The sequence below is a fragment of the Petromyzon marinus genome (assembly GCF_048934315.1).
Source record: "Petromyzon marinus isolate PM22_M1 ecotype Great Lakes invasive population chromosome 84 unlocalized genomic scaffold, UKy_Petmar_22M1.pri1.0 chr84_unloc.1, whole genome shotgun sequence".
Taxonomy (NCBI): Eukaryota; Metazoa; Chordata; class Hyperoartia; order Petromyzontiformes; family Petromyzontidae; genus Petromyzon; species Petromyzon marinus.
This window is the reverse complement of record NW_027422638.1, coordinates 365,876-390,000: the sequence shown is the minus strand read 5'-3', so window position 1 is coordinate 390,000 and position 24,125 is coordinate 365,876. Positions and strand designations below refer to the sequence as shown.

General features: G+C 55.4%; 1 protein-coding gene across 2 annotated transcripts in view; it reads left to right on the top strand.

Moving 5' to 3' along the window:
- Positions 1-24,125, top strand: part of LOC116937555 (scavenger receptor class B member 1-like) — a 114,671-nt gene that overhangs the window by 2,715 nt on the left and 87,831 nt on the right. Inside the window, exons 2-4 of one of the 2 annotated variants that reach the window (XM_076059016.1) lie at positions 8,497-8,642; positions 15,995-16,152; positions 20,010-20,151. In XM_076059016.1, coding sequence (XP_075915131.1) covers positions 8,529-8,642; positions 15,995-16,152; positions 20,010-20,151 — 414 coding nt within the window. In that variant the 5' untranslated portion in view covers positions 8,497-8,528. Of the gene's footprint in view, positions 1-8,455; positions 8,643-15,994; positions 16,153-20,009; positions 20,152-24,125 lie in introns of both variants that reach the window. The other variant, XM_076059017.1, reaches the window with a different exon arrangement.

Genomic DNA, 24,125 nt, shown 5'->3' with positions numbered 1-24,125 from the left:
TGCAGATCTCAGCTGCTGCCTGTAGGAGGCCATAGGCCTGCGAGAAGGGGCCGAGTTAGTGGACAGCGGAGAGCTCTGAATGCAGACCTCAGCTGCTGCCTGTAGGAGGCCGTAGGCCTGCGAGAAGGGTCCGGGTTAGCGGAGAGAGCAGAGAGCTCTGTCTGCAGATCTCAGCTGCCTGTAAGAGGCCGTAGGCCTGCGAGAAGGGGCTGGGTTAGTGGACAGCAGACAGAGCTCTGCCTGCAGATCTCAGCTGCTGCCTGTAGGAGGCCGTAGGCCCGCGAGAAGGGGCCGAGTTAGTGGACAGCGGAGAGCTCTGAATGCAGATCTCAGCTGCTGCCTGTAGGAGGCCGTAGGCCTGCGAGAAGGGTCCGGGTTAGTGGAGAGAGGAGAGCTCTGCCTGCAGATCTCAGCTGCTGCCTGTAGGAGCCCATAGGCCTGCGAGAAGGGTCCGGGTTAGCGGAGAGCGGTGAACTCTGCATGCAGACCTCAGCTGCCGCCTGTAGGAGGCCGTAGGCCTGCGAGAAGGGTCCGGGTTAGTGGAGAGAGGAGAGTTGTGCGTGCAGATCTCAGCTGCCAGTAGGAGGCCGTAGGCCTGCGAGAAGGGGCTGGGTTAGCGGAGAGAGCAGAGAGCTCTGCCTGCAGATCTCAGCTGCTGCCAGTAGGAGGGTGTAGGCCTGCGAGAAGGGGCTGGGTTAGTGGACAGCGGTGAACTCTGCCTGCAGATCTAAGCTGCTGCCTGTAGGAGGCCGTAGGCCTGCGAGAAGGGGCCGGGTTAGTGGAGAGAGGAGAGCTCTGCATGCAGACCTCAGCTGCTGCCTGTAGAAGGCCGTAGGACTGCGAGAAGGGGCTGGGTTAGTGGAGAGAGGAGAGTTGTGTGTGCAGATCTCAGCTGCCTGTAAGAGGCCGTAGGCCTGCGAGAAGGGGCCAGGTTAGCGGAGAGAGCTCTGCCTGCAGACCTCAGCTGCTGCCTGTAGGAGCCCATAGGCCTGCGAGAAGGGGCTGGGTTAGTGGACAGCGGAGAGCTCTACCTGCAGATCTCAGCTGACGCCCGTAGGAGGCCGTAGGACCACGAGAAGGGGCCGGGTTAGCGGAGAGCGGAGAGAGCTCTGCCTGCAGACCTCAGCTGCTGCCTGTAGGAGCCCGTAGGACCGCGATAAGGGGCCGGGTTAGCGGAGAGAGCAGAGAGCTCTGCCTGCAGACCTCAGCTGCTGCCTGTAGGAGCCCATAGGCCTGCGAGAAGGGGCTGGGTTAGCGGAGAGAACAGAGAGCTCTGCATGCAGATCTCAGCTGCCTGTAGGAGGCCGTATAGGACCGCGATAAGGGGCCGGGTGCAGATGCAGCACTTGTCGTAATTTTTTTTTTTTTAAAAGTAAATGTGTACATATGAAACACAGTGGGGGGCGGGGAGGGGGTGGGACATCGACATAGAGTCGGGAGAGAGTTGATGGAGGTTTAAGTTTTCAGTTTTCAGTTTATTTATTTTGGTATCGAGCCCTGTGAGCCATCCGGGAACCGCGAACAGACACACAAACAGAACTAAATCACGAACGATATATATTTAAAAAAAAACACATCTTTAGGTGACCGCTACTACGCGTTGACCGTGCGGAAATATAAAAATCCAGCGGGGGGGGGGGGGTAAAAAAAACACAGCCAAAAAATATTCCTGGAAATAAGCCACCGTGTACACCACCACCACCACCACCGACACTGCGTGCACAAAATATCCCGGTGTGGGATGCAAAGTCAAACAACAACAACCACAACAACAACCACAACAACAACAACCACCACAACAACAACAACCACCACAACAACAACAACCACAACAACAACCACAACAACAACAACCACCACAACAACAACAACCACAACAACAACCACCACAACAACAACAACCACAACAACAACAACAACCACAACAACCACCACAACAAGAACCACCACAACAACCACCGCAACAACAACAACCACCACAACAACAACCACCAAAACAACAACAACCACCACAACAACAACAACCACAACAACAACAACCACCACAACAACAACCACCACAACAACAACAACCACAACAACAACAACCACAACAACAACCACCACAACAACCACCACAACAACAACAACCACAACAACAACAACCACAACAACAACCACCACAACAACAACCACCACAACAACAACCACCACAACCACAACAATAACCACAACAACAACCACAACAACCACAACAACAACCACAACAACCACCACAACAACAACCACCACAACAACAACAACCACCACAACAACAACAACCACCACAACAACAACAACCACAACAACAACAACCACCACAACAACAACCACCACAACAACAACCACCACAACAACAACAACAACCACAACAACAACAACCACAACAACAACAACCACAACAACAACAACCACAACAACAACCACAACAACAACAACCACAACAACAACAACCACAACAACAACCACAAGACAACTTAGATTAAGGCCGTCAAGTCTAACTCCGTACTACAACAACAACACCAAAACTATGTCCAACCCCCCACCCCCTCCAAAAAAAACACCACGTTTTCGAAATCGCCAAAAAATATATATATAAAAGCCGCCATCGCAACGTAACGGCGATCACTGACCGAATTTGTTCGCGAGAAACTACGTACATAACACACAACACCAAATCCTAGATCCACAGAGGCATCAGTCGGAGATAGAGAGAGAGGGGGGGGGGGGTAGAGAGAGATAGAGAGAGAGAAGAGGGGGGTGATAAGGAGATCAGATCGTGAAATATTTCGGTTAACATGAAGCAGAGCATTGAGGGAACAACAACCCCCCGTGAATGATGAACGGGGCGAAGCGCCGTCAACGCCGGAACGGCTTCCCGTTTCAGTCTGATCGCAGTTAAAACGAGAGGGTGATCGAGAGGTTCCTGAGGATCATCGAAGTCCCCCGCTCGATCTCAGGCTCCTGGGAGACTTGCGAGTGAAGTGGAACTTGGCACCAGGTGTTGAGGAACCGAAGGTTCTAAGGGTGATCAAAGTCCCCGCTCGATCTCAGGTTCCTGGGAGCTTGAGAGTGAAGTGGAACTTGGCTCCAGGTCTTGATGAACCAGAGGATCAAAGGGTGATCAAAGTCTCCGCTCCATCTCAGGCTCCTGGGAGACTTGCGAGTGAAGTGGAACTTGGCTCCAGGTGTTGATGAGCCAAAGGTTCTAAGGATCGTCAAAGTCGGTCCTCCATCTCAGGTTCCTGGGAGCTTGCGAGTGAAGTGGAACTTGGCTCCAGGTGTTGATGAACCGAAGGTTCTAAGGATCATCAAAGTCGGTCCTCCATCTCAGGCTCCTGGGAGACTTGCGAGTGAAGTGGAACTTGGCTCCAGGTGTTGATGAACCAGAGGTTCTAAGGGTGATCAAAGTCCCCGCTCCATCTCAGGCCCCTGGGAGACTTGCGAGTGAAGTGGAACTTGGCTCCAGGTGTTGATGAACCGAAGGTTCTAAGGGTGATCAAAGTCCCCGCTCCATCTCAGGCTCCTGGGAGACTTGCGAGTGAAGTGGGACTTGGCTTCAGGTGTTGATGAACCGAAGGTTCTCAGGATCATCAAAGTCGGTCCTCCATCTCAGGTTCCTGGAGACTTGCGAGTGACGTGGAACTTGGCTGCAGGTGCTGATGGACCAAAGGTTCTTAGGGTGATCAAAGTCCGTCCTCCATCTCAGGATCCTGGAAACTTGCGAGTGAAATGGAACTTGGCTCCAGGTGTTGATGAACCACAGGTTCTAAGGGTCATCAAAGTCCGTCCTCCATCTCAGGCTCCTGGGAGACTTGCGAGTGAAGTGGAACTTGGCTCCAGGTGTTGATGAACCACAGGTTCTAAGGGTAATCAAAGTCCGTCCTCCATCTCAGGTTCCTGGGAGCTTGAGAGTGAAGTGGAACTTGGCTCCAGGTGTTGATGAACCAGAGGTTCTAAGGGTGATCAAAGTCCCCGCTCGATCTCAGGTTCCTGGAAACTTGCGAGTGAAGTGGAACTTGGCTCCAGGTGTTGATGAACCAAAGGTTCTAAGGGTGATCAAAGTCCGTCCTCCATCTCAGGTTCCTGGGAGCTTGCGAGTGAAGTGGAACTTGGCTCCAGGTCTTGATGAACCAGAGGTTCTAAGGGTCATCAAAGTCCTCCGCTCGATCTCAGGTTCCTGGGAGACTTGCGAGTGAAGTGGAACTTGGCTCGAGGTGTTGATGAACCAAAGGTTCTAAGGCTCATCAAAGTCCCTGCTCAATCTCAGGCTCCTAGGAGCTTGCGAGTGAAGTGGAACTTGGCTCCAGGTGTTGATGAACCGAAGGTTCTAAGGGTCATCAAAGTCCGTCCTCCATCTCAGGTTCCTGGAGGTTGTGAGTGATGTGGAACTTGGTTCCAGGTCTTGACGCTCGGTGTTGATGACCCAAAGGTTCTTAGGGTGATCAAAGTCCGTCCTCCATCTCAGGTTCCTGGAAACTTGCGAGTGAAGTGGAACTTGGCTCCAGGTGTTGAGGAACCGAAGGTTCTAAGGAGCATCAAAGTCCGTCCTCCATCTCAGGTTCCTGGAGCTTGCGAGTGAAGTGGAACTTGGCACCAGGTGTTGATGAACCAAAAGTTCTAAGGGTGATCAAAGTCCCCGCTCCATCTCAGGTTCCTGGGAACTTGCGAGTGAAGTGGAACTTGACTCCAGGTGTTGATGAACCAAAAGTTCTAAGGGTGATCAAAGTCCCCGCTCCATCTCAGGTTCCTGGGAAACTTGCGAGTGAAGTGGAACTTGGCTCCAGGTGTTGATGAACCGAAGGTTCTAAGGATCATCAAAGTCCCCGCTCGATCTCAGGCTCCTGGGAGACTTGCGAGTGAAGTGGAACTTGGCTCCAGGTGTTGATGAACCGAAGGTTCTAAGGATCATCAAAGTCCCTGCTCAATCTCAGGCTCCTGGGAAACTTGCGAGTGAAGTGGAACTTGGCTCCAGGTGTTGATGAACCAAAAGTTCTAAGGGTAATCAAAGTCCGTCCTCCATCTCAGGTTCCTGGAACTTGGCTCCAGGTTTTGATGACCCAAAGGTTCTAAGGGTGATCAAAGTCCCCGCTAGATCTCAAGTTCCTGGGAAACTTGAGAGTGAAGTGGAACTTGGCTCCAGGTGTTGATGAACCAGAGGTTCTAAGGGTGATCAAAGTCGGTCCTCCATCTCAGGTTCCTGGAGGTTGCGAGTGAAGTGGAACTTGGCTCCAGGTGTTGATGAACCAGAGGTTCTAAGGGTCATCAAAGTCCCTGCTCGATCTCAGGTTCCTGGAAACTTGCGAGTGAAGTGGAACTTGGCTCCAGGTGTTGATGAACCAAGATTTCTAAGGAACATCAAAGTCCCCGCTCGATCTCAGGTTCCTGGGAACTTGCGAGTGAAGTGGAACTTGGCTCCAGGTGTTGATGAACCAAAGGTTCTAAGGGTCATCAAAGTCCCCGCTCGATCTCAGGTTCCTGGGAGCTTGAGAGTGAAGTAGAACTTGGCTCCAGGTCTTGATGAACCAGAGGTTCTAAGGGTGATCAAAGTCCCCGCTCGATCTCAGGTTCCTGGGAGCTTGAGAGTGAAGTGGAACTTGGCTCCAGGTGTTGATGAACCGAAGGTTCTGAGGGTAATCAAAGTCCGTCCTCCATCTCAGCTTCCTGGAAGCTTGCGAGTGAAGTGGAACTTGGCTCCAGGTGTTGATGAACCAAAGGTTCTAAGGGTGATCAAAGTCCCCGCTCGATCTCAGGTTCCTGGGAACTTGAGAGTGAAGTGGAACTTGGCACCAGGTGTTGATGAACCAAAAGTTCTAAGGGTGATCAAAGTCCCCGCTCCATCTCAGGTTCCTGGGAACTTGCGAGTGAAGTGGAACTTGACTCCAGGTGTTGATGAACCAAAAGTTCTAAGGGTGATCAAAGTCCCCGCTCCATCTCAGGTTCCTGGGAAACTTGCGAGTGAAGTGGAACTTGGCTCCAGGTGTTGATGAACCGAAGGTTCTAAGGATCATCAAAGTCCCCGCTCGATCTCAGGCTCCTGGGAGACTTGCGAGTGAAGTGGAACTTGGCTCCAGGTGTTGATGAACCGAAGGTTCTAAGGATCATCAAAGTCCCTGCTCAATCTCAGGCTCCTGGAAAACTTGCGAGTGAAGTAGAACTTGGCTCCAGGTGTTGATGAACCAAAAGTTCTAAGGGTAATCAAAGTCCGTCCTCCATCTCAGCTTCCTGGAACTTAGCTCCAGGTGTTGATGACCCAAAGGTTCTAAGGGTGATCAAAGTCCCCGCTAGATCTCAGGTTCCTGGGAAACTTGAGAGTGAAGTGGAACTTGGCTCCAGGTGTTGATGAACCAGAGGTTCTAAGGGTGATCAAAGTCGGTCCTCCATCTCAGGTTCCTGGAGGTTGCGAGTGAAGTGGAACTTGGCTCCAGGTGTTGATGAACCACAGGTTCTAAGGGTAATCAAAGTCCGTCCTCCATCTCAGGTTCCTGGGAGCTTGAGAGTGAAGTGGAACTTGGCTCCAGGTGTTGATGAACCGAAGGTTCTAAGGATCATCAAAGTCCCTGCTCAATCTCAGGCTCCTGGGAGACTTGCGAGTGAAGTGGAACTTGGCTCCAGGTGTTGAGGAACCGAAGGATCTAAGGGTGATCAAAGTCCCCCGCTCGATCTCAGGCTCCTGGGAGCTTGCGAGTGAAGTGGAACTTGGCTCCAGGTGTTGATGAACCACAGGTTCTAAGGGTAATCAAAGTCCGTCCTCCATCTCAGGTTCGTGGAGCTTGCGAGTGAAGTGGAACTTGGTTCCAGGTGTTGATGAACCGAAGGTTCTAAAGATCATCAAAGTCCGTCTTCCATCTCAGGTTCCTGGAGCTTGCGAGTGACGTGGAACTTGGCTCCAGGTGTTGATGAACCAAAGTTTCTAAAAGTGATCAAGGTCCCCGCTCGATCTCAGGTTCCTGGGAACTTGAGAGTGAAGTGGAACTGGGTTCCAGGTGTTGATGAACCACAGGTTCTAAGGGTCATCAAAGTCCCTGCTCGATCTCAGGCTCCTGGAAACTTGCGAGTGAAGTGGAACTTGGCTCCAGGTGTTGATGACACAAAGATTCTAAGGGTGATCAAAGTCCGTCCTCCATCTCAGGTTCGTGGAGCTTGCGAGTGAAGTGGAACTTGGCTCCAGGTGTTGATGAACCAAAAGTTCTAAGGGTGATCAAGGTCCCCGCTCGATCTCAGGTTCCTGGGAGCTTGAGAGTGAAGTGGAACTTGGCTCCAGGTGTTGATGAACCAAAGGTTCTAAGGGTGATCAAAGTCCCCGCTCAATCTCAGGCTCCTGGGAGACTTGCGAGTGAAGTGGAACTTGGCTCCAGGTGTTGATGAACCAGAGGTTCTAAGGGTCATCAAAGTCCCTGCTCGATCTCAGGTTCCTGGGAGCTTAAGAGTGAAGTGGAACTTGGCTCCAGGTGTTGATGAACCGAAGGTTCTAAGGGTGATCAAAGTCCCCGCTCGATCTCAGGTTCCTGGAAAACTTGCGAGTGACGTGGAACTTGGCTCCAGGTGTTGATGAACCAAGATTTCTAAGGATCATCAAAGTCCCTGCTCAATCTCAGGTTCCTGAAGCTTGCGAGTGAAGTGGAACTTGGCTCCAGGTGTTGATGACCCAAAGGTTCTAAGGGTGATCAAAGTCCGTCCTCCATCTCAGGTTCCTGGAGGTTGCGAGTGAAGTCGAACTTGGTTCCAAGTGTTGATGAACCACAGGGTCTAAGGGTGATCAAAGTCGGTCCTCCATCTCAGGTTCCTGGGAGCTTGCGAGTGAAGTGGAACTTGGCTCCAGGTGTTGATGAACCAGAGGTTCTAAGGGTCATCAAAGTCCCCGCTCTATCTCAGGCTCCTGGGAAACTTGCGAGTGAAGTGGAACTTGGCTCCAGGTGTTGATGAACCAGAGGTTCTAAGGGTCATCAAAGTCCCCGCTAGATCTCAGGTTCCTGGAAAACTTGAGAGTGACGTAAAACTTGGTTCCAGGTGTTGATGAACCGAAGGTTCTAAGGGTGATCAAAGTCCCTGCTCCATCTCAGGTTCCTGGGAGACTTGCGAGTGACGTGGAACTTGGCTCCAGGTGTTGATGAACCGAAGGTTCTAAGGGTGATCAAAGTCCCCGCTCAATCTCAGGTTCCTGGGAGCTTGCGAGTGAAGTGGAACTTGGCTCCAGGTGTTGATGAACCAGAGGTTCTAAGGATCATCAAAGTCCGTCCTCCATCTCAGGTTCCTGGGAGCTTGAGAGTGAAGTGGAACTTGGCTCCAGGTGTTGATGAACCAGAGGTTCTAAGGGTCATCAAAGTCCCCGCTAGATCTCAGGCTCCTGGGAGACTTGCGAGTGAAGTGGAACTTGGCTCCAGGTGTTGATGGACCAAAACTTCCAAGGGTGATCAAAGTCCCCGCTCCATCTCAGGTTCGTGGAGGTTACGAGTGACGTGGAACTGGTCTCCGAAGGTTCCGAAGCGCCGTCCGGAACCCGCGGACAGATGAAGAGTTCCCGGTGCTGTACGGTGGTCCTGGTCACGGGCTGCCTGATGGCGCTGGTGGGAGGCGTCTTCATCTGGGCCTTCGACGAGATCTTGAGGAGTCAGGTGGTGAAGGTGAGACTGGTGATGGTGGTGGTGGTGATGGTGGTGGTGGTGGTGAGAGTGGTGGTGGTGGTGGTGGTGAGAGTGGTGGTGGTGGTGGTGGTGATGGTGGTGGTGGTGGTGATGGTGGTGATGGTGGTGATGGTGGTGAGAGTGGTGATGGTGGTGAGAGTGGTGGTGGTGGTGAGAGTGGTGGTGGTAGTGGTGGTGGTGGTGATGGTGGTGGTGGTGGTGGTGATGGTGGTGGTGGTGGTGAAAGTGGTGGTGGTGGTGATGGTGAGAGTGGTGGTGAAGGTGAGATTGGTGATGGTGGTGGTGATGGTGGTGGTGAGAGTGGTGATGGTGGTGGTGGTGATGGTGGTGGTGATGGTGGTGGTGGTGATGGTGAAGGTGAGAGTGGTGGTGGTGGTGATGGTGGTGGTGGTGGTGATGGTGAAGGTGAGAGTGGTGATGGTGGTGCTGGTGATGGTGGTGGTGATGGTGAGAGTGGTGTTGGTGGTGGTGGTGCTGGTGATGGTGGTGATGGTGGTGGTGGTGGTGGTGAAGGTGGTGGTGGTGGTGGTGGTGGTGAGAGTGGTGGTGATGGTGGTGAAGGTGAGGCTGGTGGTGGTGGTGGTGGTGATGGTGTTGGTGATGATGGTGGTGATGGTGGTGGTGATGATGATGGTGGTGGTGATGGTGGTGGTGGTGGTGGTGATGGTGGTGGTGATGGTGGTGGTGATGGTAGTGGTGGTGGTGATGGTGGTTGTGGTGGTGATGATGGTGGTGATTGTAGTGGTGATGGTGGTGGTGATGGTGGTGTTGGTGGTGGTATTGGTAGTGGTGGTGGTGGTGATGGTGGTGATGATGGTGGTGGTGATGGTAGTGGTGATTATCGTGGTGATGGTGGTGGTATTGGTAGTGGTGGTGGTGGTGATGATTGTGGTGGTGGTGATGGTGGTGGTGATGGTGGTGGTGATGGTGGTGGTGATGGTGGTGATGATGGTGATGGTGGAGGTGATGGTGGTGGTGGTGGTATTGGTAGTGGTGGTGGTGGTGATGATTGTGGTGGTGGTGATGATGGTGGTGATGGTGGTGATGCTGGGCACTCACACAGCACTTGCCTCTACAGCCCTGTTAGAGGCTACACGGGGGAGCTTTGTCTATGTCTGTGTGTGTGTTGATGCTGATACTCGCTACTAACAGCACTTGCCCCTACAGCTCTGCTAGAGGCTACCTGGGGGACCTTTGTCTATGTCTGTGTGTGTGTTGATGCTGATACTCGCTACTAACAGTACTTGCCCCTACAGCTCTGCTAGAGGCTACCTGGGGGACCTTTGTCTGTGTGCTACTCGCTATTAACAGCACGGTCTGTTAATAGCGCCTGAACAGCTCCACCACCACCACCACCACAACCACAACCACCACAACCACCACCACAACCACAACCACCACCACAACCACCACCACAACCACCACCACAACCACCACCACAACCACCACCACCACAACCACATCCACCACAACCACCACCACAACCACAAGCACCACCACCGCAACCACCACCACCGCAACCACCACCACCACCACCTCAACCACCAACACCACCACCACCACCACCACAACCACAACCACCACAACCACCACCACAACCACAACCACCACCACAACCACCACCACAACCACCACCACAACCACCACCACAACCACCACCACCACAACCACATCCACCACAACCACCACCACAACCACAAGCACCACCACCGCAACCACCACCACCGCAACCACCACCACCACCACCTCAACCACCAACACCACCACCACCACCACCACAACCACAACCACCACAACCACCACCACAACCACAACCACCACCACAACCACCACCACAACCACCACCACAACCACCACCACAACCACCACCACCACAACCACATCCACCACAACCACCACCACAACCACAAGCACCACCACCGCAACCACCACCACCGCAACCACCACCACCACCACCTCAACCACCAACACCACCACAACCACCACCACAACCACTACCTCAACCACCACCACAACCACAACCACCACCACATCAACCACCACCACAACCACCACCACAACCACAACCACCACCACCGCAACCACCACCACAACCACCACCACCACCTCAACCACCACCACCACCTCCACCACAACCACCACCACCACAACCACAACCACCACAACCACCACCACAACCACAACCACCACCACTACCACCACCACCACAACCACCACCACCACAACCACCACCACCACCACAACCACCACAACCACAACCACCACCACAACCACCACCACAACCACCACCACCACAACCACCACCGCCACAACCACAACCACCACAACCACCACAACCACAACCACCACCGCAACCACCACCACAACCACCACCACCACAACCACCACCACCTCAACCACCACCACCACCACAACCACCACCACAACCACTACCTCAACCACCACCACAACCACAACCACCACCACCACCTCAACCACCACCACCACAACCACCACCACAACCACAACCACCACCACCGCAACCACCACCACCACAACCACCACCACCACCTCAACCACCACCACCACCTCCACCACAACCACCACCACAACCACTACCTCAACCACCACCACAACCACCACCACCTCAACCACCACCACCACCACCACAACCACCACCACAACAACCACCGCCACAACCATCACAACCACCGCCAGCACAACCACCACGACCACTACAACAAACTCAAACCACACCACAACCACCACTACAATCACCACCACAATCACCACCACAACCACCACCACAACCACCACCACAACCACCACAACCACCACGACCACAACCACCACCACCACCACGACCACCACAACCACCACCACGACCACCACAACCACCACCACAACCACCACCACGACCACAACCACCACAACCACAACCACCGCCACAACCACCACCACAATCACAATCACTACCACAATCACCACCACAACCACCGCCACAACCACCACCACAACCACCACAACCACCACGACCACAACCACCACCACGACCACCACAACCACCACCACGACCACCACAACCACCACCACGACCACCACCACCACCACCACCACAACCACCACCACAACCACCACCACTACCACCACCACAACCACCACCACAACCACCACCACAACCACCACAACCACCACCACCACAACCATCACCACAACCACCACCACAACCACCACCACCACAACCACCACCACAACCACTTCCACCACCACGACTATAACCACCACAACCACAACCACCACCACAACCACCACGACCACCACAACCACCACAACCACAATCACCACCACCACAACCACCACGACCACCACCTCCACAACCACCACCATCACCACGACTACAACCACCACCACAACCACCACAACCACCACCACCACCACCTCACAGCCCTTGCCCCCAACAGCCTGTAAGAGGCTACCCAGGGTGCTTTGGGTGCAGATTTCATCTCCACGGGCAGCCAATCAGCGAGCGACGCCACTTCCGGCGACGTCACAATGCCCCCTGCGATGATGTCACAATGGCCGGCGACGTCACGGTCAACAACGTGGTGGTGGTGGTGGTGTTGGGTGGCGTCGTTTGAGGGCGGTTGCGTAATCCCCAGACCCACGTTGCCTAGGCGATGTTGACTACCTCGCCTGGTACACAGGAGGTCGTGGGTTCGATCCCAGACCCTGACGATGCCTGCTGCTGCTGTATATGTGGAGTTGGAGTCTCTCTCTCCGTGGTGAGATGTTGACCACCTCGCCTGGTACACAGGAGGTCGTGGGTTCGATCCCGGACCCTGACGATAGCTGACTACCTCGCCAGGTCCACAGGAGGTCGTGGGTTCGATCCCAGACCCTGACGATGCCTGCTGCTGCTGTATATGTGGAGTCTGAGTCTCTCTCTCCGTGGTGAGATGTTGACTACCTCGCCTGGTACACAGGAGGTCGTGGGTTAAATCCCGGATGCTGACGATGGCTGTAGCTGCTGCTGTATATTTGGATTTGTGATGTTAACTACCGTCGCCTGCTACACAGGAGGGCGTGGGTTCGATCCCAGACCCTGGCGATGTTGACTACCTCGCCTGGTACACAGGAGGTCGTGGGTTCGATCCTGGACCCTGACGACAGCTGACTACCTCGCCTGGTACACAGGAGGTCGTGGGTTCGATCCCGGACCGTGACGATAGCTGACTACCTCGCCTGGTACACAGGAGGTCGTGGGTTCGATCCCGGACCCTGACGATGTTGACTACCTCGCCTGGTACACAGGAGGTTCATGGGTTCGATCCCGGACCCTGATGATGGCTGACGGCCTCGCCTGGTACACAGGAGGTCGTGGGTTCGATCCCGGACCCTGACGATGTTAACTACCTCGCCTGGTACACAGGAGGTCGTGGGTTCGATCCCGGACCCTGGCGATGTTGACTACCTCGCCTGGTACACAGGAGGTCGTGGGTTCGATTCCGGACCCTGACGATGTTGACTACCTCGCCTGGTACACAGGAGGTCGTGGGTTCGATCCCGGATGCTGGCGATGGCTGTAGCTGCTGCTGTATATTTGGATTTGTGATGTTAACTACCTCGCCTGGTACACAGGAGGTCGTGGGTTCGATCCCGGACCCTGGCGATAGCTGACTACCTCGCCAGGTATGCAGTATATTTGGAGTCCTGTGTACCAGGCGAGGTAGTCAACATCTCCTACTGGCTGGAGATGGTTGGTGTGGTAGTCATGTGGGAATCTTCTTCTCATCCCTCCTCACACACACACACCACCACCCACACACACCACACACACACACACACCACCACCCACACACACACCACCACCCACACACACCACACACACACACACACCACCACCCACACACACACACACACCACCACCCACACACACACCACTCACACAACACCACCCACACCACACACCACCACCCACTAACACACACCACCACTCACACACCACCACCCACACCACCCACACCACCACCCACCAACACACACCACCACCCACACCACCACCCACACACACACACACCACCACCCACACAAACACACACCACACAACACCACCCACCAACACACACCACCACTCACACACCACTACCACTCACACAACACCACCCACACCACCCACTCACACCACCACCCACACAACACCACCCACCAACACACACCACCACTCACACACCACCACCCACACCACCACCCACACACACACACACACCACACAACACAACACCACCCACACCACCACTCACACACCCACGCACACCACCACTCACACACACACACACCACCACCAACCCACACCACCACCCACACCACCACACACACACACACACACACCACCACTCACACACCACCACCCACACCACCACCCACCCACACCACCACCCACACCACCCACACCACCCACACAACACCACCCACACCACCCACACCACCACCCACCAACACACACCACCACTCACACACCACCACTCACACACCACCACTCACACACCACCACCCACACCACCACCCACACACACACACACCACTCACACCACCCACACCACTCACACACCCACACCACCACCCACACCACCACCCACACACACACACACACCACTCACACACCACCACCCACACACCACCACCCACACCACCACCCACACACACCACCACTCACACACACCACCCACACACACACACACCACCACTCACACCACCACTCACACACCACCACCCACACACACACACACCACCACTCACACCACCACCCACACAACACCACCACTCACACACACACCACACACACACACACACCACTCACACACCACCACCCACACACCACCACCCACACCACCACCCACACACACCACCACTCACACACACCACCCACACACACACACACCACCACTCACACCACCACTCACACACCACCACCCACACACACACACACCACCACTCACACCACCACCCACACAACACCACCACTCACACACACACCATCCACACACACACACACCACCACTCACACCACCACCCACACAACACCACCACTCACACACACACCACACACACATACACACCACTCACACACCACCACCCACACACCACCACCCACACCACCACCCACACACACCACCACTCACACACACCACCCACACACACACACACACCACCACTCACACCACCACTCACACACCACCACCCACACACACACATACCACCACTCACACCACCACCCACACAACACCACCACTCACACACACACCACACACACACACACCACCCACACCACCACCCACCCACACAACACCACCACTCACACACCACCACCCACACCACCACCCACACAACACCACCACCCACACAACACCACCACTCACACACCACCACTCACACCACCACCCACACAACACCACCACTCACACACACACCACCACCCACACACACACACCACCCACACCACCCCCCACCCACACCACCACCCACACACACCACCACCCACAACACCACCACTCACACCACGCACCCACACAACACCACCACCACCACTCACACACCCACACCACCACCCACACCACCACCCACCCACACACACACACCACCCACACCACCAACCACACCACACCACCACCCACACCACACCACCACCCACAACACCACCACTCACACACCCACCCACACCACCACCCACACCACACAACACCACCACTCACACACCCACCCACACCACCACCCACACAACACCACCACTCACACAACACCACCCACACAACACCACCACTCACATAACACTACCACCCACACACCACCACTCACACCACCACCCACACAACACCACCACCCACCCACACCACCACTCACGCCACCACCCACACCACGCACCCACACCACCCACACCACCCACCCACACAACACCACCACCCACACAACACCACCACCCACACAACACCACCACTCACACACCCACACAACCCACACCACCACCCACACCACCACCCACACCACCACCACCCACACCACCACCCACCCACACCACCACCCACACCACCCACCCACACCACCACCCACCTACACCACCACCCACACACCACCACCACCCACACCACCACCCACACCACTCACACACCACCACCCACCCACACAACACCACCACTCACACAACACCACCACCACCCCCACCACCACCCACACAACACCACCACCCACAACACCACCACCACCACTCACCCACACAACACCACCACCCACACACCCACCCACCACCACCACCCCCCACCCACCCACCCACACCACACCCCCCCTTCCCCCCCCCCCAGAACGTGCAACTCCGTGAGGGTGGCTTCACGTACGACATCTGGAAGGAGGTCCCCGTCGCGTTCTACATGTCCGTGTACGTGTGGGAGGTCGCCAACCCCCGACAGGTCGTCAGCGGAAACAAGCCGAGTCTTGTCCAGCGCGGGCCCTTTGTCTATCGGTGGGTGGTGGTGGTGGGTGGGGTGGGTGGGTGTGGGGAGGGTGGGGTGGGTGGGTGTGGGTGGGGAGGGGTGGTGGTGGGTGGGGTGGTAGGTGGGGTGGGTGTGGGTGGGGTCGAGTGGTGGTGGAGTGTGGTGGTGTGGCCTGGGGTGGGTGGTGGTGGTAGGGTCGAGTGGTGGTGGGGTTGGGTGGGTGGGTGTGGGTGGGTGGTGGTGGGTGGGGTGGGTGGTGGTGGGGTGGGTGGTGGTGGGGTTGGGTGGGTGGGTGTGGGTGGGGTGGGGTGGGTGGGTGGTGGTGGTGGGGTCGAGTGGTGGTGGGGTTGGGTGGATGGTTGGTGGGGTGTTGTGGTGGTGGGTGGTGTGGGTGGTGTGGGTGGAGTGGTGGGTGGTGGAGTGGTGGGTGGTGGAGTGGTGGTGGGTGGGGTTGTGTGTGAGTGTGTGTCTGTGTGTCTGTGTGGGGAGTGATAGTGTAGTGGTTAGCGCTACGCTGCGCTATGAACCCGGCGACCCGGGTTCGATTCCCGCTCACGGCCAACACCACCAGTGACGATTATCTGAACCGGTACTGGGCCTCCCCTAGGTCAACTCAGCCTTAAATGAGTACCTGGTGCGGTGGATAAAAACATTGCCACTGGGGAGACAAAGGCGGTCGGGCGTGGTGCTGGCCACCCACCCCCCTCGTGTACCGTTCCGGCCTTCATAGGTGCTGCTCGCTAACAGCACTTACCCCTACAGTCTGTTACAGGCTACACGGGGGATCTTTATCTTTGTGTGGCAAAAACAACCCCCTACTTTTCTCGTTGTTGCCGGACGGCAACGCTGTGGTGGGCAGTGCCGTGGGGAGCGAGGGCCAATTCCGATTGGCCAATCCCCTCATGGCGTCTGTAACCACCACAGGGGCCAAATGGGGGCTCTGGACGGGTGCGAGGGGCTGGTAACCCCTCCACCTTCAATTAACTACCACTAAACCACGAATGAAAAATGTAACTAATAAGCTCGTGCCGGAGGCCCCGGGGGGACAGGCGTCTATGACGTCTCCTGGCCAAACCCCAATTGGCGGAGCCAGGAGATTGAATCTCTACCCTCGGGGCTCCTCCAGAAACAGCAAAAAGCCGCTACGTGTGGCGACGTGGAATGTTCGAACGCTCGCTGCGGAGGAGAGGCTGCCCACTCCTCTGTCGGGAGCTGGACCGGTACCGCCTGGATCTCTGCGGTATTCGGGAGGTCCGGTGGACCGGCTCTGGCTCCTGCCACCATGAGGGGTGGACAGTCCTCTTCTCGGGGCAGCAGACTGCCAAACAACAGGGAGTGGCTCTACTTTTGAACAAAAGAATGAAGGGGGTGTGGGAGCGTGGCGGTGAGGTGTGGGAAGCTGTAAGCCCCAGGCTACTTTGGGCTCGCCTTCCCATCAACCAGAGGCGAGGAGTGGTGGTTGTGGTTACTGAAACCGAATCTCCGTGGAGGGATGCCGGCAAGGCCGATGAGTCAGATGCCTTCTGTGACCTCCTGTCACAGGTGCTTGCTAAAGTGGACCCTCGGGATAGAGTCATCTTGTTGGGTGACTTAAATACCCGAGTTGGTCATGATGCTGGCACCTGGTTTGGAGTGATTGAAAGGCATGGGCCAGATCAGCTCAATAACAACGGTAGGAGGCTGCTAGATTTTTGTGCAGCCCATGGGCTTGTAATTACCAACACGCTGTTCCGGCATAGGCACATCCACACAACATCATGGATGCATGCCGGGTCCAAGCAAGAACATCTGCTGGACTACATAGTGACGGACCAGCGGATGCGAGCCCATGTCCTTGACACCAGGACCTACCGTGGAGCTGATCTGCCCTCTGACCATCGACTTGCCATCTGTAAGATGCGCCTGCCATTCTTCCACTCCGGTGGTGGGTGTACACCCAGGACCCAATTCACACCTAAGGTGGCCTGGTCTCAGCTAGCTGATGAAAGTTGCAAGCGAGAATTTCATCATCGCTTGCGGCTGGAGTTGGCATCGTCCCCCACTCCTCCTGATGTCGAGGGGAAATGGGCGAGGTTTAGGACTGTGGCTCATGCAGCTGCAATGGCTGCTTTGGGTACAAGGTCCAGACCTCCCCAGAGACCCTGGCTGACAGAGGAGGTGTTCAGGATGGTTGACAAAAATCGACAGGCCCACTGTCATCGTCTACAGCATCTCACGTCGGAGAATGAGGAGGCTTTCCGCAGCCTTCGCTCGGAGGTTCGGAGAGCCGTGAGGCGCTGCAAGGATGAATGGTGGTCGCGGGTTGCTGAGGAGATGGAGTCTGCCTCAATGGCCCGCGATCACAAATCGCTCTTTAATTCCATCAAAAAAGTAACCTGCAGCGCCACACTTATTACCATCATTAGGGGGGAGAATGGTGATCCAATCTCCAACCCCCAGGAGCAGGATTTCAGATTTGCTGGACATTTCTGTGAGGTCCTGGGGAAGGGGAAATCCCTCAGCCTGGAAAACAACATGGGACAAAGTGGGGATGACCCTGCTGAGGCTGCGGTGCCTCAAATATTTGAAGAAGTCATCCCCTGTGAGTGGCTGGCTGAGGTGCCATCTGTTGAGGAAGTACTGAAGGCGATCCGGAGTCTGAGACCAGGAAAGGCAGCTTGCAGAGATGATCTTCCAAGCGAAATGCTGAGGGAGGGTGGCGTTTGTGCACAGACTGCCCTACATGACACCATAACAACGGTCTGGACCACTGGACGGGTTCCGCAGGATTGGAATGATGCCGATCAGCCTCCCATTGTATCTGTACCAGATGGAAATTTGTCTGGTACAGCTATTGAAGGCTTCACGAACTACGTGGTCGAAATAGATGTTAAATTTTGTGGCAGCCAGAGGACATCCCTGTCGCACCCCAAGGTGAACAGGGAATGGCTCTGACTCCCGGCCACGTAGTTTTACCCGGGCCCGCTCACCATCATGAAGGTCCTTAATGATCGTGAGCAGAGGGTCAGGGACTCCGAAAGCACGAAGAACAACCCAGAGCCCAGGCCTACTGATGGTATCACAGGTCTTGACCAGGTCAATAAAGCAGAGATGTAGGTCTTGTTGGAGTTCCCTACACCTCTGCTGTAGCAGACGGACAGAAAATATGGCATCTGTGTGCAGGACCGCCCTTTCCTGAAACCGCATTGGGGCTCCGCAAGCCTCTCCTCAGCGTGCCTGGCAAGGCGATGTTGAATAATCCTTGCCAGGACCTTTCCCGGCACACTGAGGAGTGAGATGTCCCTGTAGTTGTTACAGTCTGTGCGGTCCCCCTTCTTAAAGAGGGGGCTAAAAGCTGAGTGGACTTGCCGATGACCGGTACCAGCGGTGTCAAGATCGGCCTCTGTGGAGGAGGCTCGTGAAGGACGCTGCTACTGGGCAGCTGGAGGCAGTCGCCCTCCAACAACAACGGAGGGCGGAGGAGCGACGCTCACAACAACGAACGGAGCGCCGGGTGGCTAAAGCACAGCAGGTTGGCACAGTAGGGGGCACAGGTGGTGCACCAGCCAGTCATCTCAGTCAGTCGACCCGTGGCACCTGCTGGGTCTGCCCCCGTGACCTCCTGCCAGCGGGCGTTCGACACTTCACGTGAAAGCCTCAAGGTGCACGTGGCCTGGCACAAGCGTCGTGGTGACATCACCGCCGCTTAGTGGCGAATGGCGGTTGTTGTCGTCGTCGTCGTCGTTGTTGGTGTTGTATCTGTGTATGAGCGAGCGGGTGTATGCGTCTATTGCTAGATGGTTGGTTCTGTTGGGATATTGTTGGGTGGTATAGCCAGCATCATCATCACTCACCCCCCCGCCACCAACCTCCCCCCACCCCCCCCACCAATTCCCACCCACTTCAGGGAGTACCGCAAGAAAGCCAACATCACCTTCAACGAGAACGGCACTGTGAGCTATCGCGAGTACCGTCACTACCGCTTCAGCCGTGAGCGGTCCATCGCCTCGGACGACTTCATGTTCACCACCATCAACGTCCCTGTTCTGGTACCCACACACACACACAGACACAGACAGACACAGACAAAGGTCCCCCGTGTAGCCTCTAACAGTGGCTGTAGGGGCAAGTGCTGTGTTAGTAGCGAGTAGCAACACCTACACACACACACAGACACGGACAAAGATCCCCCGTGTAGCCTGTAACAGACTGTAGGGGCAAGTGCTGTTACACACACACACAAAGACAAAGGTCCCCCGTGTAGCCTGTTACAGGGCTGCAGGGGCAAGTGCTGTTAGTAGCAGCACCTACACACACACACAGACACGGACAAAGATCCCCCGTGTAGCCTATAACAGACTGTAGGGGCAAGTGCTGTTACACACACACACAAAGACAAAGGTCCCCCGTGTAGCCTGTTACAGGGCTGCAGGGGCAAGTGCTGTGTTAGTAGCGAGTAGCAACACCTACACACACACACAGACACGGACAAAGATCCCCCGTGTAGCCTCTAACAGGGCTGTAGGGGCAAGTGCTGTTACACACACACAAAGACAAAGATCCCCCGTGTAGCCTCTAACAGGGCTGTAGGGGCAAGTGCTGTTACACACACAAAGACAAAGATCCCCCATGTAGCCTCTAACAGGGCTGTAGGGGCAAGTGCTGTGTTAGTAGCGAGTAGCAGCACCTACATACACACACAGACACAGACAAAGGTCCCCCATGTAGCCTCTAACAGGGTTGTAGGGGCAAGTGCTGTGTTAGTAGCGAGTAGCAACACCTACACACACACACAGACACGGACAAAGATCCCCCGTGTAGCCTCTAACAGGGCTGTAGGGGCAAGTGCTGTTACACACACACACACAGACAAAGGTCCCCAGTGTAGCCTCTAACAGGGCTGTAGGGGCAAGTGCTGTTACACACACACACAAAGACAAAGGTCCCCCGTGTAGCCTTTAACAGGGCTGTAGGGGCAAGTGCTGTGTTAGTAGCGAGTAGCAGCACCTACACACACAGACAAAGGTCCCCCGTGTAGCCTCTAACAGGGCTGTAGGGGCAAGTGCTGTTACACACACACACAAAGACAAAGGTCCCCCGTGTAGCCTTTAACAGGGCTGTAGGGGCAAGTGCTGTGTTAGTAGCGAGTAGCAGCACCTACATACACACACAGACACAGACAAAGGTCCCCCATGTAGCCTCTAACAGGGTTGTAGGGGCAAGTGCTGTGTTAGTAGCGAGTAGCAACACCTACACACACACACAGACACGGACAAAGATCCCCCGTGTAGCCTCTAACAGGGCTGTAGGGGCAAGTGCTGTTACACACACACAAAGACAAAGATCCCCCGTGTAGCCTCTAACAGGGCTGTAGGGGCAAGTGCTGTTACACACACAAAGACAAAGATCCCCCATGTAGCCTCTAACAGGGCTGTAGGGGCAAGTGCTGTGTTAGTAGCGAGTAGCAGCACCTACATACACACACAGACACAGACAAAGGTCCCCCATGTAGCCTCTAACAGGGTTGTAGGGGCAAGTGCTGTGTTAGTAGCGAGTAGCAACACCTACACACACACACAGACACGGACAAAGATCCCCCGTGTAGCCTCTAACAGGGCTGTAGGGGCAAGTGCTGTTACACACACACACACAGACAAAGGTCCCCAGTGTAGCCTCTAACAGGGCTGTAGGGGCAAGTGCTGTTACACACACACACAAAGACAAAGGTCCCCCGTGTAGCCTTTAACAGGGCTGTAGGGGCAAGTGCTGTGTTAGTAGCGAGTAGCAGCACCTACACACACAGACAAAGGTCCCCCGTGTAGCCTCTAACAGGGCTGTAGGGGCAAGTGCTGTTACACACACACACAAAGACAAAGGTCCCCCGTGTAGCCTTTAACAGGGCTGTAGGGGCAAGTGCTGTGTTAGTAGCGAGTAGCAGCACCTACATACACACACAGACACAGACAAAGGTCCCCCATGTAGCCTCTAACAGGGTTGTAGGGGCAAGTGCTGTGTTAGTAGCGAGTAGCAACACCTACACACACACACAGACACGGACAAAGATCCCCCGTGTAGCCTCTAACAGGGCTGTAGGGGCAAGTGCTGTTACACACACACACACACAGACAAAGGTCCCCAGTGTAGCCTCTAACAGGGCTGTAGGGGCAAGTGCTGTTACACACACACACAAAGACAAAGGTCCCCCGTGTAGCCTTTAACAGGGCTGTAGGGGCAAGTGCTGTGTTAGTAGCGAGTAGCAGCACCTACACACACAGACAAAGGTCCCCCGTGTAGCCTCTAACAGGGCTGTAGGGGCAAGTGCTGTTACACACACACACAAAGACAAAGGTCCCCCGTGTAGCCTTTAACAGGGCTGTAGGGGCAAGTGCTGTGTTAGTAGCGAGTAGCAGCACCTACATACACACACAGACACAGACAAAGGTCCCCCATGTAGCCTCTAACAGGGTTGTAGGGGCAAGTGCTGTGTTAGTAGCGAGTAGCAACACCTACACACACACACAGACACGGACAAAGATCCCCCGTGTAGCCTCTAACAGGGCTGTAGGGGCAAGTGCTGTTACACACACACACACACAGACAAAGGTCCCCAGTGTAGCCTCTAACAGGGCTGTAGGGGCAAGTGCTGTTACACACACACACAAAGACAAAGGTCCCCCGTGTAGCCTTTAACAGGGCTGTAGGGGCAAGTGCTGTGTTAGTAGCGAGTAGCAGCACCTACACACACAGACAAAGGTCCCCCGTGTAGCCTCTAACAGGGCTGTAGGGGCAAGTGCTGTTACACACACACACACAGACAAAGGTCCCCCGTGTAGCCTGTTACAGGGCTGTAGGGGCAAGTGCTGTGTTAGTAGCGAGTAGCAACACCTACACACACACAGACAAAGCTACCCCGTGTAGCCTCTAACAGGGCTGTAGGGGCAAGTGCTGTTACACACACAAAGACAAAGGTCCCCCGTGTAGCCTCTAACAGGGCTGTAGGGGCAAGTGCTGTGTTAGTAGCGAGTAGCAGCACCTACACACACACATAAAGATCCCCCGTGTAGCCTCTAACAGGGCTGTAGGGGCAAGTGCTGTTAGTAGCGAGTAGCAGCACCTACACACACACACACAGACAAAGATCCCCCGTTTAGCCTCTAACAGGGCTGTAGGGGCAAGTGCTGTGTTAGTAGCGAGTAGCAGCACCTACACACACACACAGACAAAGATCCCCCGTGTAGCCTTAACAGGCTGTAGGGGCAAGTGCTGTTAGCGAGCACCTATGAAGGCCGGAACGGCACACGAGGGGGTGGGTGGCCAGCAACCACGCCCGGCCGCCTTTGTCTCCCCCAGTGGCGATGTTTACTACACACCGCTACACCAGGTACTCATTTGAGGCCGAGTCGACCTAGGGGAGGCCCGGGACCGGTGCAGATAATCGTCGCCGGCGGTGTTGGCCGTGAGCGGGGAATCGAACCCGGGTCGCCGGGTTCATAGCGCAGCGTAGCGCTAACCGCTACTACACTATCACTCCGCACACACACACTCACTCCACTCACCACACCCACACCACTCACCACACCCCTCACACACACTCACACCAACACCCACACACACACCAACACCAAGAGCAACACCCACCCACACCCACACCAACACCCACACCAACACCCACCCACCCACACACTCACACCAACACCCACACACACACCCACACCAACACCCACCCACCGACACCAACACCCACCCCCACACCAACACCAACACCCACACCAACACCAACACCCACACCAACACCCACACCAACACCCACCCACACCAACACCAACACCAACACCCACACCAACACCAACACCCACCAACACCCACACCAACACCCACACCAACACCCACACCAACACCCACACCAACACCCACACCAACACCCACACCCACACCAACACCCACACCAACACCCACACCCACACCCACACCGACACCAACACCCACACCAACATCCACACCCAACACCCACACCAACACCCAC